The sequence below is a fragment of the Orussus abietinus genome, unplaced genomic scaffold (genome assembly GCF_000612105.2).
Source record: "Orussus abietinus isolate OABI.00-Male unplaced genomic scaffold, Oabi_2.0 scaffold1, whole genome shotgun sequence".
In the NCBI taxonomy this organism is placed as follows: domain Eukaryota; kingdom Metazoa; phylum Arthropoda; class Insecta; order Hymenoptera; family Orussidae; genus Orussus; species Orussus abietinus.
In genome coordinates, this window is record NW_019396017.1 from 3,665,358 (window position 1) to 3,679,345 (window position 13,988).

A 13,988-nucleotide genomic window follows, 5' to 3' on the forward strand; every position below is an offset into this window, starting at 1 on the left:
ATCGACATCATGGAAAAAAATATTTCTAATAAAATTCGTTTATTCGTTATTTTGCCAGTTTGGAATTTAAAGTGAAGAAGGAAGGTTGGGGTGGTGGAGGTACTCGGCAGGTGAAATTTATCCAAGCAGAATACGGCGATAAAGAGATGTTAAAACCCAGTGGAAAAATGCTAAATGTCAGCATCGGACCTGGCTTACCCAATACTTCCAGTAAGTGGCAATGTTTTAGCGCGAGTACGATTTAATTAATTCCCTTAAATTTAATAGAATAATTATATTTCTATTTTAGGACCAAGCGCAAATCGCTCGTTAGGTTCTACATCTGCTAGACAAATGTTATCTCGTCCTATCATGCAATCGGCCGAAGTAACGACGAAGACCCCCACAAGACCTGCTCCAAGACCATCTTTGGAGTCGCAACGATTTGCTAATATATCAAATCAGTCGACAACAAACAGTCAGAATTCATCATCAAGGTTTCCTGCCCCGACCGACAGGCCGACTCTATCTCCACAATCACCGAAGAGAATAAATCCATTTTCCACGAATCAGGTGCCCAGTGAAAGACCAAATCTGCCAACGAATCGGCCGCAGCATAACACCGTTTCTGCCCAGAAAGAGAAGCCTCTCTCGAAACAGCCGAACAAATTGCAGAATTTATCAATGCCGGTCATGGGAATGTTCACGAATCCAGGAGGAGGTCCACGAGGTAGGAACAGCGGTTGCCTAATGACTTGAAACATTGTAGAGACTTTGGAGTACTCGCGTTAAATTAATCGTTGAATTTTACAGGACTTCTAAGAGCTCCTCCACCACCTTCCGAGCCAGCTCCAACGGCGCAACCAACGGAACACACAGGATTTAGATTACCGCCCGTCGCAGGCGATAGCTATACCAAAAATGACGACAAAAGTCAGCAAACAAATGCACAGAACAAGGCTCGCGGTGGACAGCCCGTACAGAACAACGGAAGTAGTAATAAAAATTCAATAGAGTCCAATAGACCGCTCCCGATGGCTCGAAAGCCTCAGGGTCAGAAACCACCGAAACCAAGTTTACCAAAGGTGAAGGCACTCTACGATTACAGTCCACAAGACCTAGACGAGCTTGAATTCAAAGAAGGAGACTTAATCGAGGTGCTGAAGGAACGTAAGTGGATCGATAGTAAATTTAACGATTAGATAATATTTTTCTATACTTTAGTTACATTCCCATTTCAGATGAAGGTGGTTGGTGGCATGGAAGACTTAAAGGAAAAGCAGGACTTTTCCCCTCAAATTACGTGGAGAAGATATAGAAGTACTGAGAAGTCGCATTGTATGCGTTGACCAAAAATACGAGCAAGATGTCACACGTTGAGTGTAGTACTAATTGGTAGTTGGTACTCGTGTATATATGTAGTAAGTAGATTAACGTCTAGAGGGGTACTAGAAACTCAGTCATCTAATTTAATGGTCTGCGATTGCATTTAACTGCATCCCTACTGCCAATGAATGTAATGTAAAAGAAAGAAAAACAGTCGTCACCTGAAAGATTCGACGATTCAATTTACAGTTGCCTTATTATTGTTAATTATTGCACGGCAACGAAGCGTTGCTTTTTTTTTTTCTAAATGTATTTCGAACCTGTTTAAGAATCGAACTACTGTAATGTTTCGGAAAAATATTTTCTTTTTCTAACCGTTGTTACATGCTTATAGGATTTCTATATTCAGAAATACCACAAGAATGTAGTCTTTTTATATATTGTATATTTGATGTGTTTTCTTTTTTCTATCCGTAGAGAAGTGTGTACAGAACAAAATAGCGTTTGGTACGGATTTTCCAAAATTTATACACACTGATATACCGCATCCATATTTCTACGTCACTATAGGTGCGTAATTTTATCGAACAAATTCCAAAGAGTCGTAGCATGTAAGTTAGTCAAGAGTAATGGGTGCAAATGAGATCAGTCAAATTATGTCATTCTTTTACTTGCGTCTTTATACGAGCAACGATCAATGGCTTATACCAAAAAAGAAAACGACTAACTCTTGCGAACGTCATATTTAAAAGTCGAAATAGAGGAGTCAATGTTTAAGACATAGCATAACGTGCCCCACGGTTAATTATTGAGAATGTTTTATAATTTATTCACCCTAATTACCATGTATTACGTCTATTCCGGATGTATTAGTTTGTACATCCTAGCTGACTAAAGATGGGATATTTGTTCCTGTAAATTTCTTACACTAAGTTGGGCGTAACATATCGCCATCCCACAATACAAACAAATACTCCTTGTTCATTTAATAAACGATGAATATGCACAGAAATCACGATCATATTATTTTCACCCAGCTCTTTGATACCTAATAAATGTCTACAAGAACGTATTGATTGAATATTAATAATATGTTCATAAAAGAAAAGGAATACAAGCATTCCAACCTGAAAAAAGTAAATGTCATTTTTTACAGCATTTTATTAGTCTTACTCTACTAGTGGATATTGCGAGATACGTTTGACAGTTTGCACAAACACGTGTTCAACTGTCCGTACACGATGACAAGTTTACGTTCTTCGCTTTCTTTTAAATTTCGCATGACTACGTAGTCAATGGCAAGAGTCATTCTCAGTTATTCATAAAATATGAAAATTATAGCTTAAAATAAATTAGTAGTGTTACAAGAAGAAAAAAAAAAGAGAGAGTGTTTCACGTAGAGTACATCTTCGTCAAGTGCACGGTGATGTCGCAAGTACGTACATGTATGTATGCGTGAGCGTGCAGATATACGAATCTCCTACCAGTGGAATCCTTAAATTCTTAAAGGATAGGTAGTTTTAGAACAAAAACATTGAACCCTACCGACACGCTATTCGGAATTTCCGAATTAAGAAAGTGGCTTAATGAGAGAACCCACGGATAAAATGATTTTCCTTTTCTTATACCTTTAACGATACTTAAAACCTGAAGTATAGCAATACAATAGAAAAACTTATGAATTATGAAAACTTGATATTTACAGTGTCGACAACTACACACCGAGTCATTGTCAGTTAATTACCGCGGTTTTGGGTAATTTCTTTATTACGCGCAATTTCTGTAACTAGCCATTCACAATTTTCCGAGCGGCGTCGAACTCGCGCCCCGCAACGCGGAATTGCGTGTAATTTTAAAAGAAAAATAATTTCTCATTTAAAAATAATTAAGTGCTTATGCAGTACACTGTGTTAAAGCTTTCATGATGTTACAGTAATATGATATAGTAACTGGAACATTGGAGCTAGGTGATAAATGCTACAGGCTCGGCACAGATATACGTATTAAGCTGTTAAATCGAGTACCGCGTATCAATGACTTCTCTTTAAATTCTGCATCCTCTGGGGGAAATCTCGACTTACGTTTCATTTTCTATGTATGGGACATGTATTTCCTATGATACATGAGTAAGAGAAGCTTTAAAATTTTCGAGGGATATGGTTTAGGATCGCCAAGAAGTCAACTTGTCGCGCATAGTTTCAGTACCCGACTCAACGTCATCACGGGTATTCCCATTCTTAAGGAAATTGATATCGATAAGATGAACGTGAAGAATTTTAAAAAAATAGCGTTTCTTCGCTCTACAAAGACGATAATATAATCTACATTGTGCAAAGTATATTGCATCCTAATGTGACTCTTCTACAGAAGAAATTCCCGAGGTCGTTAGGATATTTAATTCGTGGCGTTAGCCAATATCTTAAATAAATTTAATACGTACACGTAACAAAGCTTTTCAGTTAGTATTAATCGAAGACAACCTAAATGATTATATCGAAATCACTGAATGGGTGGTACTTTAACAAGAATATTTATAAACTGTACTTTCCAACATTATGTAAATACTTCCTCAAATTTAAGACCTCGCTAATAATCTAAAGTGAAGTTAGAATCTAAGAGATTTCACCTTTAAAATATAAAATCGTCGATTTGAAAAATAGACTAAGATTAAAACTTAATTTTCGTGATTAGGCCAAATACGCGGCTTCATACGTTAAGATCGAGTCATTGATGTTAATGGCATGTATGTTAGTATGCAATCGAGATGAGTCAGTAAATTGGTTGTACAATTAGTTAGTGGTTAAGGATTTCCTATTCCTTCGATGTCTCGTTTGAGATAGATAAAAACTACTCTCATGAAGTCATGAAATGTAGCTATAATGGTTTTTCTAGTCCATCAGGCAACGAGCAAGCTTTAGTGAAATAATTAATGTTTATCACGTAATACGTTAACATGACCACTAGTGTTAATATCTGAAGAAATAAATAGTGGAGACGAAACCTGTACAAACAATATACTATGTCGGTTATAAAATCGATACTAAAAAATATACCTTTGAAAAATTGCACGTGAGAGCTAGAACGATTTTGTGGAGCTCAGTTTGTATAGTGAGTACACATGCAGACTTCTTATAGGAAACTTGTATGGCACACCGTTGAGTACATGTGTCATTAGGAGAAGTCAATCGCAGAAATTCTGATTGAATTAGACACTATTTCCTGGACTTCCACCCTTTAAAACTCAATTCTTAAAACGTGATGCGTAAATAATCACTCGATTTCTTCCCTTCTAATAATAAATTCGGGATATTTCTTTTTTTTTTTTTATGATCAAAACGCTGGAAAGTGAACTTTCTTTCGCATAGTGACGATGTGATGACTGATCGACAAATTGTACAAATAAAGGAACGTTGACTTTACAGTCTAGCACACCACCTCTGTTAGGCTTTCCATTAAAACGCTTTTCCCTCTTTTCGATTATTTGCATTCTTAAGTTAAAGCATCATTTGAAATCACGACCGTACGCCAATCTACCGTTTCTCGCAAAGTATCAATGGATTGAAAGCGGCATATCTGCTAACATTGCATCACCCTCTTTTCAATAAGTTGTTCGCAATAACAGAATTTTGTTCTTCATCTCTTTGGCAACTGCACAGCAATGTGAGGCGCACCTAGAACAATATTTTATATTACACAAGATTAAAGTTAATTACAAGTTGCAAATTAACGAAACATAAAGCAAATATATATTTCCGTGTGCAAACCTTCAATTCGAAGAATTATATAAAATGCTCCTATTCAAACTTTCATTGAACAACGCAATTCTTATTCCGTTGCGCCAAGCCAGCACGGGATAATTTACGTTCTATTTCGTCATCGTCCTCGATTCTGTTAATAAAGAAAGGATACAAAATACAGCAATAATTCTCACCGAAATTTTTACGTAGTACATCTTCAGTACGAAAATACATACGCTCTCTCCTGGGTGTCAAGATGATGTACTAACTCATCCCTTTTATTGACAATGGATACTAGCTCTTCCAAAAGGAGATTTTCACGAACTTTTTGCTCTGCAGTTTTTTGCCAGTCTTCAACTGCGAGTATGCTTCTCAGTTCACGATTCAGGAGCTCAAAACGACGTTCCAAGTCATCTTCTTTCTCTCTGAAGTGTGGAGAATGATATTACATGATTATTGTAACTCAAATGAATGAAGTAGACTGAGTAAAACTTACAGAATATTCAATTGCATCTGTCGCCGTAAAAGAGCATTCTTTTTATTGACTAGGGTAAACCAGAGCGACATCAGCCTTTCAGTTTCTTCTTCGTTATCACTCTCCATGGCAGTTCTGAGTTGTTTTTCGAGTTTAGCCGCTTGAACGTCAATTTGACTTTGTTCTCTTTCAAGCGCTTCAAGTTCATTTTGAATGTACGTCGTCATATCTTTACCCAACTAATTGAAAGTAAAAGTATATTAATTATTTCTTACACCGAGAATAAGTACTTGCGATTAAGTATCTCACCGTTCTTAAAGTGTACGGACTTCCGTCTGGACTTGTCTTCTCAGGTGAAATTCTTTCTATAATTTTCGAAAATGAATACAGAGGAGATCCACTCTTTTTGTCTCCATCTGCAGTACTCGTATTAGCTATTATATTTCCATTGTGTTCGGACTAAAATACAAAGATTATTTTTGCAGAATTGATAATATCATGGTTGACGGCAAATAATTAATTACACAAAAAGATTGGAATTTGCGACATAATACCAACTTGCATGCTTAAACGATCACCCGGGGTAGAGGGTGTCATGCTTCTTCTCGGACTATTATTTTGACCGTCTGTTGATCTTCTGTCACTATTATTATCTTCGCCAATTTGACTTGAAGTAACTGTAACACCCATCCTAGTTTCCGCTATCAAACGTCTCGCTCTTTCTCTCAATTGTTGTTGCCTGTCCTCGTCACATTGAGACTGAAAAGATATCGTCTATTCATTCATTTACCGAGTTCTCTATTGCAAATGTAGGTGAATATACCTGCACAGGACTTGTAGCGGGCGACGTAAGTCCACCCGATTTTGACTGACCCCTAGCTTGTTTTAAAAGTTGCCTAGCTCTTTCTCTAAGCTCATCATGACGAGTGACTAGGGGCTATTTTCAAAGGAATTAATAAAATTAATTACATTGATTTCTAATGTTATTGCAACTCAAAATTCACAATTTTATTTACGTGTTGTGAACGTTGCTCTCCTTGCGATGGTGACGTCCCGCGACGCTCTGAGTTTTCTCGACTATTCCTTTCAGATTTTATAGAATCCTGCAACAAACGTACGTCTATTATCAACAGTAATTTAACATTATTGATGTTCAAAAATAAGCAAGGAAATGTTATATGTAGAGAACATTTTGTAATGATTCATGTTTACTGACATCTCGACTGGGCGACTGCGACTTGTTAGTGGAAATGGACTGTGACCATTTTTCATCGACAATTTGTATATTTTCATCTTCTTCATCTGAGCCGAAAGGATCCGTTAATTGCCGTCTGGTCATTAAGATTGGACGTTGTGGTACTTGGGTTGTTCTTGGCGGAGAAGCGCTCTAAAATTGAATTTTAAAATAGCCCATATTACCAATAAATTCCTACGCAAATGCAAAGCCACATTACAAATACATTCTAAAGACATACCTTGTCTCTAATTGTGTATTTTTCTTTAGTTGGAGACAGTACTTTCCCTAGAATACTCTTTGAACTAGCCAGTATTATATCTTTAACATCTTTAACGCTGGACGGCGATTTATCTTTATTGTATTGCTCATGATCTGGATAGTCTGGATTTAAGCTCAAATGCAATTTATTTTTAATTGAATCAATATTAATATCTTCCTTCTTAACATCAAAAGGATTGGACCTGCAATCATTGTCGTATACAATTTTTAGGTTAATCTGAATTATGAGATTAACTATAATATTGTAATATTATTTTCTTACCGTCTATTATCTGTTTTATTATTCCTTTGGTCCGTCTGCTCCTTTTTACGCAAATTAATAATTTCTTGACCAAAAAGTTGAACACTAACGTCTGTATTGTCGTCTGTGTTAAATCTGCCGATCATGTATGATGATTCATCGGTCGTTTTACCAATTTGATGTACCTAGTACAATTAAAATTGTATTAACACCACTTTTTGTAATCCAATGCCGTGTATTTTATCTCTTCTTACCTCTAGTTCGTGGCCAGTAAAGTGAGCTCTTAATTGGTACAAATATGTCATCACAGCTAATTTATCAGGTACCGTTAAGATGTCCATGTCTGCAGGCTCAATTACTCTAGGTATCCCCAAAGCTTCTCCAGCGTCAAATGCCTTTTTGCAATTGCCTTTAACGTCGTGTGATAATAAAGCGTCAACTTCACTGCAAATTATTATAATTATACATTATTTTTACATTTGATTATTTAAGTAATTTTAATTGACAGATCTTGCAATATTAATTTGCTTAATATGCTGTAACTATTGACAGAGCAAGTGTTCAAAAATATTTGGCATACTGCCAAAGTTATTTTTTTCCTGATGAGCTGACATACTCTCTACGCAGTATGAAGAACGTAAATAAATTTGTGCGTGTCACGTGGTTGGTCAAAATAACTCGAACATTTTTATCCAAACCGTTAAAAAATAATAAACACGGTTTAAAAACATACATAAGATCTGGTCTGAAATGATGAATAACTGCACAAAACGCCATTCCATTACGCCAGGACGTGGTCAGATTAGTAACTTTTACTCCAGGATAATTTTTAGTTACTTCTTTGCACCATTCCAATAAGTCTTGACCTGGCGTAGTTTCCTTCAATTTGGGCGTGCAAATCTCACTTTTCTTTAATTCTAAAGGTCGCAGAGGCAATCGCATAGAAGCGTGTTCTGTATTTTTACTATAATAAGCAAAATTTGTTTTAAATTAGAAAGCTTAAATTTGCTTCATTTGAAATACACCAAAACAATACGAAAAAATATGTACTCATTTTCGACGGCAATTTCATTCTTCAGTGGTGACTTTTGTTTTATGGAATCAACAATGCACATGGATCTATTAATTTCTTGAATGTAGTGATTATCTTCGTTTACAGGAGTTGTTTCATCTTTTGATAAGCTGGCCACTGTAAACAGATTAATAATTAATGGACCTACTCTTTTAAAATTGTTCTCTTTTTTAGTATTAACATAAATATAACTTACCGCTAACTGGAGTACTAGGTAATTCACTCTCTGTGAGACTATTCGTCATGAGATCAAGTTGAGTAGAGATGTCCAAAATCTCATCTATATTTTTTAAGGACACTTCTTCCACGTCTTCAGGTATATCTTCGTTATCAAAGTCGTCTAGAGGTGCAATGTCACTGTTATTATTTACGGACATTAAGCTAGCCATACTTTGCATATCTTCATCTCTGTGAAAAAAGATTTCCAATTTGTTAGTACCAAATACTCATAAAAATTATGGAGATTCATTTTAAGTTCCAACATAAATCTATTTGGGATTAAGGATATCTTTTATAATAGTAAAAAATAATATCTTACGTGGCTTTTCCTTCTCTGAGAAAGACACAGGATAAGGTACATTCTAACGTTGCACTAACAATTTTTTTGGAAGTCGGTTTCAAGTCTAATTTAAGTTGTTGCTGACTAGATTCAAGCGTTGCATATTTTTTCATATTTATATTTGCTGCAGCTACATGGCGCCTTTTACCCGTTACCGAAACCTGTTCACAGTTGCAGAAACCATTAATCAACGTTAGCTTACAACATTCACGAAGTAAATTAACCATCATGCTGCCACTATAAAACATCGATCGCTTTGGGTAAAAGTTCAAGGCTATTATCATGTAATCTCACATCTTCGACGACGAAAGTCCAATCTTTATCCTCTAACTCGTGAGTCCTAGGATCTTTGAATAAAGTAACGGAAACGGTATGATTGTCTGGCACCGGCCATTGTACGACTCCTTTCAAGGGATCACTCAAGGACGGTTCCCATTCCAGTGGGTCCGTGCTGACTCTGCGGCTTCTCCGTGTCCAAACTATGCTTAATTTGTTCGGCCTCCTACCATAAACAAACAATTGATTTTACAATCTCCTTCGCTTCAATTACTAATTCAAATCAGGCGATCAATTTCTCACCATTTCGACGTAGTTTCAAGAGTAACCTCGTGATACGATACGGTGAATTGAAACTTCGCCGCTCTCTTGTTCACTCTCTGAAGTCGTTTCCACACGGAACTCATGCTGTTTCTTGTGATTTGATGACGTAAAGATTCGATTATCGAGGTGAAAAAAAATTCGCCTCGTAGCCCTACTGTACGGAGCCTTCGATGAGTTTTTTAATACTACGAGTACAGTTAAGCACATCTCTCAAATAAGGTTTGAAGGAATAACTCGACTTACAAGGAATTACTCGTGCAACTATCAAACAAGATACGTCATTGCCATGTGACTGGGTTCAATCGATCTTTGTTTGAAATAAAAAGAAGCACTCGTAAGGCGATGAGATCAGAGGTCCTTTTGTTGCTCGTAGACTCGCTCACTCGTTTGACATATCTAGTCGGGTTGTCCGCGATCGGGCTGATTATCCGATCCTATGACTTCTTTGCCCGTTTCTCATGTTGACCAGTTGGCTCATGTCGCCATCGTCTTCTGGCACCTGTGCCGATCGTCGCAACTACGAAGCTCCTCTCGCACGCACTTTTCCTACACCGTTCCAAATTTCACCCCGTGAAGAAACTCCGTTCACGAGTCCTATCGATCTCGGATTACATGAATTCGTGATGGGGAACTAATAAGGCTGCATAGGCCTTCATACTAGTACGTTCCGCCTTTCTCCGCAAGATGGCGACGCCGACGAATTCTTTGCATAATTTCGTCCCTGTCGATGGTAAGGTCACTCATCGAGGACAACGTACTTCCACGTAGAAAAGGATGGATAGTGACGCGTTATTCAAGGTTTTTGACATATATTCCATAACTCGAGTGTTTATAAATAATAAGAAAAATTCAGAGACCATCAGGTAAGTACAAATTTTACGTTGGCACGCGATGCTTTACAAATAGGCATCACGTGGCCGCTAGTTTTCGCAGGCTTTTCGCGAATCGTTGATTTCCCCTTCACTTGACTTGGAGAAAAAACAAAATACGGAAACAACCGATTCTCTTCCACTTTTACTCTCTTTCTTTTTTCCCTCATTTTCACGTCTTTAAATTTGAAGACCGATAACTAGGTTTAGAGGCTCGCAAAATTGAGATATCGTCCCGCCTTTTGACGCGGTGCCCTCGAGCCGGTGCCGTTTCCTTTGGGGAATTTTTTCTCCCCAGGAAGTGTCGAAAACAATGGCTCATCACTGTTATAATATTCCGCAATGAGCACTGATAACGCGTGATTCAGGTAATTACACAGATTATAAATAATATATAATATTTAATGTGATTACATGTAATGTGCAATACTTTCTGGCAAAACATCACTTGTTCGCACTCGTCGATGCTTTCTTATTAATGTTCCCGAGCGATGCACCGCTTACGGGCCTGGCCAAAGTAAGGCTCCAGCTCGTAATAATAGTGCGAGCTGCACATCTCGCTATCGCACTTAGTATTTTGTAATGAAAGGTTATGGAAGAGGGATTCGAAGCACTCCTAGGTGAACGAACTCCTTCCTCTACCCTTGCGATAACGAGCTGAGTTAATTTTCGCGGTTAAGGAATGTTCGATGTGCGCTCGACTTTATTAAGATCGAACGTATCTTTACCGATAATTTCGGAAAAGGAAAAAGTGCTTCCCGTTTCCTCTTGCTGACGAACGTGTCAAACGTGTTCATTACCGTTTAATCTTTCATACAAAACTATGCACGCTTTTCTTCACCCAGCCAATTTTCTGTCCGTTTAACGAGGCCCACTCTTTACTTTCCATTTGCTCTTCCGATTAAATTGCTCCCGATAAAAAATGTGTTTTCTGACAAAAAGGTCATACCGTTGAACTGAGGTAGGAACGAAAAGAACACATTTATGTGCAGCACCGATGAACTCTTCCCATGTGGGAAATGAAAACATGAAAAAAATGATATATGACGTCCCCTGATATAAAATACGATGAACTCTTTGGCCCTGACTTATGCCTCACTTTTATGAACGCTTTTAAGCATCCTTTAGTTAAAGATGATCAGACCGCGGTAAAAGTTAAAAGTCGTCTTTTGGTCATAAAAGTAAGGTATGAATATCTTTGTAAGTAAAAATACGCGTGTTAAAACAGACAGGAGAAAAATTTAAATAACTAAAAGACTTCGAAAAGAGTCTGGAGGACCGTGGGTCAAAATATTATTTATAACTTTTTATTAACATTTCTTGTTCCAGTTCTTGAAAGACCCATTTATGAAACGGATCTTGTCACAATGAGTATGCGAAAATTTTATCACTTCTACAGATGGTATTTCATAATAAAACCTTGCGGAGGAATGAACTGGAGCAGTTCCTAGGTAATTGAACCCTTCTTTTGCTCGGTCAATTTACGAACAAAGAGCATAACTTTCACGAGCAAAAAGTTCTCAGGAAACTCTCGACTGTTCTGTTAAACATACCTTACCGGTTAAACTAAAAAAACGTGAAGTTCTCCCTTTTATGCCAGCAATGGAATTAAATGAATTTGCATACATTTGCTTCGAGTAAAAACACGAGTCCTGCTAGGACCATCCATCGGTGTACATAACTAAAGTCAGTGATTCGTTTTCTTATCCTTAAGTTTAACATTGCAAGATCGAATGTTATCATTTAACCTTCTATATTTTATGTATCTGCTTAAGTACTCATCTACGCGATGACATTTCAATTCACTTCAGTTATCTTTATCTGCCATATTGTTTATACGAATTGGCTTTAAACAGCGAAATAGAAGGCAAAGTATATCAGGAGATAAAGGATGTACTGAAAAAGCAGAATGCGGATAATTTCGTATACAGCAGCGAAGTGCTAATGAGTTCAGGGCTACTCTGAAAGGGATCTTACAATTACAACAAACCCTGATTCTACTTTTACCGCCACCTTTATGTCATTGTGAGACATCGAGATCCATCTTGTTCCCGTTGTTCTGAAACATTTTATTGGATACGTTGGTAATAAAGCATAACTTATCAAATTCGTGAACTTTGATTCCTTGGTATTATTTCGAGCGATCAATCCAGTTGATGTTCTTATTATTCTCCACTCCGAGTGAGAGATTGATATTTCCATCGAGCTGTACCAGTTTACTTTGTCTCGTCGGTGTCTCGACTTATTAATATTTATCGATCGGCTGAGTTCGTGACTTTTGCCCTTCGAGCTGGTTTTAAATTTTAACATTGCTCTTCTATGATGGTCCTTTGAATTTGCACGTAATTTCTCCTATTTGCGTCTTTACGCTGGGAGCAGAAATTTGTCTTTTCATGTAGAATTAATATTTCCTATTGGATAAATTACGTGTCCATGTACGTTACAGCGTTAACAGGGTCTAATACACGTGCAATGGTAACGTGACTGTAAGAAATAAGTTATTCATCAGAAGCAAAAACTAATATTCGAAGATAACCGGTACGGAATGATGTAAGCGAATGTTTAAATTATTGCCTCCGAGTCACGCTACCATTCTTCCTTCTCTGAGAATACTTTGGTTTTTATTGTCAGTGTTCTTAGATTTCCCGACTAGTATTTTCAAAGGAGTTACGGAGAGTCAGGAACAAGGTGTAATCTTCAACAAAATAAAATTCCCCTTCAAATAAAGAATGATGCTCGTCGTTTATGGATAACAGCGATTTATTATCCATGGCAAGTGGATTTATTAATTGTTACATCATTTTATTACGTTTCTTGCAACATGGTGACGTCATCGTAATTAGCGGAGGTAGTAAAAATGTAACGAGCCGATATTGCAGTCCTTTTTGATTTTTTTCTCTCTATACCAATTGATCCTCATGAATTAGGTATCTTTGGTATGTCTCATCTATATACTTATCAAAGCTTGTGGACGGCACAATTTTTCATGCAAAGACAAAAATCCCACATGCGATCTGTAGACACGATGACTTCGTTATTTCCAAATTCCACTTCCTTGTTAGGGTTCTTAAAATGATACATAATCAATCTGGAAATCGTAAGTAGTTTTCAATACGACCGACATTGCACGAGTAGTAATCTGCGAAGTCATTGCATAAGTAGCCATACGTTCAACGGGTACATTGCAAACTTATCGTCTGGTTTACGTAAAACATCAATATTAAATCTCCAGAAATGTCTTATTAGCGGTTATCGGTCGCTAATTACTGTATTGACGGCATTTTGTATCCGAAGGTGAAAGTACCACCCAGGATGAAGCGCTAGAACAGGTATTTAATTAAAGCAAAGACACGTTTGTAAACTCACTTACCTGTCGATAGAGAGCATTTTAAAGTAAGAATGAAACTTCACCGTACAATTTATACACCTCAGTAATAATTCGAAAATATTTCCAGTATTTTTTCTTAATTTTGTGCCCCATATACTCCGTGGCCAAAATGATCAAATTTACGGAAATACAATTCCATCTTCGAAGGTACGAAGGTCCAGCAGAATTTCCCACCCAAAACAAGTTTATCATTTTTATCTGAAGCTGAAAGTCGAGTCTTGAAATG

General features: G+C 37.1%; 2 protein-coding genes across 4 annotated transcripts in view; one reads left to right on the forward strand and one right to left on the reverse strand.

Annotated features, from left to right (window-relative positions):
- Window positions 1-2,317, forward strand: part of LOC105698013 (unconventional myosin-Ie) — a 43,957-nt gene extending 41,640 nt beyond the window's left edge. Inside the window, exons 18-21 of the mRNA XM_012421835.1 lie at window positions 59-210; window positions 290-709; window positions 793-1,149; window positions 1,221-2,317. Of these exons, the coding sequence (XP_012277258.1) occupies window positions 59-210; window positions 290-709; window positions 793-1,149; window positions 1,221-1,297 (1,006 nt within the window). The 3' untranslated portion in view covers window positions 1,298-2,317. The remainder of the gene's footprint in view (window positions 1-58; window positions 211-289; window positions 710-792; window positions 1,150-1,220) is intronic.
- Window positions 2,318-2,448: 131 nt separating this feature from the next.
- On the reverse strand, window positions 2,449-10,128 carry LOC105698014 (EH domain-binding protein 1). Of its 3 annotated transcripts, none has more exons than XM_012421836.2 (19): window positions 9,749-10,128; window positions 9,485-9,656; window positions 9,200-9,407; window positions 8,885-9,066; window positions 8,543-8,754; window positions 8,325-8,463; window positions 8,008-8,238; window positions 7,529-7,718; window positions 7,296-7,459; window positions 6,993-7,215; window positions 6,734-6,904; window positions 6,534-6,620; window positions 6,341-6,454; window positions 6,076-6,291; window positions 5,827-5,976; window positions 5,539-5,756; window positions 5,279-5,467; window positions 5,070-5,193; window positions 2,449-4,976 (listed from the first exon to the last, which is right to left on the reverse strand). In XM_012421836.2, the coding sequence occupies exons 2-18, from the start codon at window positions 9,586-9,588 to the stop codon at window positions 5,112-5,114; spliced, it is 2,880 nt and encodes a 959-aa protein (XP_012277259.1). In that variant the 5' UTR covers window positions 9,589-9,656; window positions 9,749-10,128; the 3' UTR covers window positions 2,449-4,976; window positions 5,070-5,111. The 3 variants fall into 3 exon arrangements, with proteins under 3 accessions (XP_012277259.1, XP_023290466.1, XP_012277261.1); XM_023434698.1 differs by having other exon boundaries at window positions 9,485-9,659; window positions 9,749-10,127; XM_012421838.2 differs by having other exon boundaries at window positions 6,076-6,276; window positions 9,485-9,659; window positions 9,749-10,124.
- Between the last annotated feature and the right edge of the window lie 3,860 nt (window positions 10,129-13,988).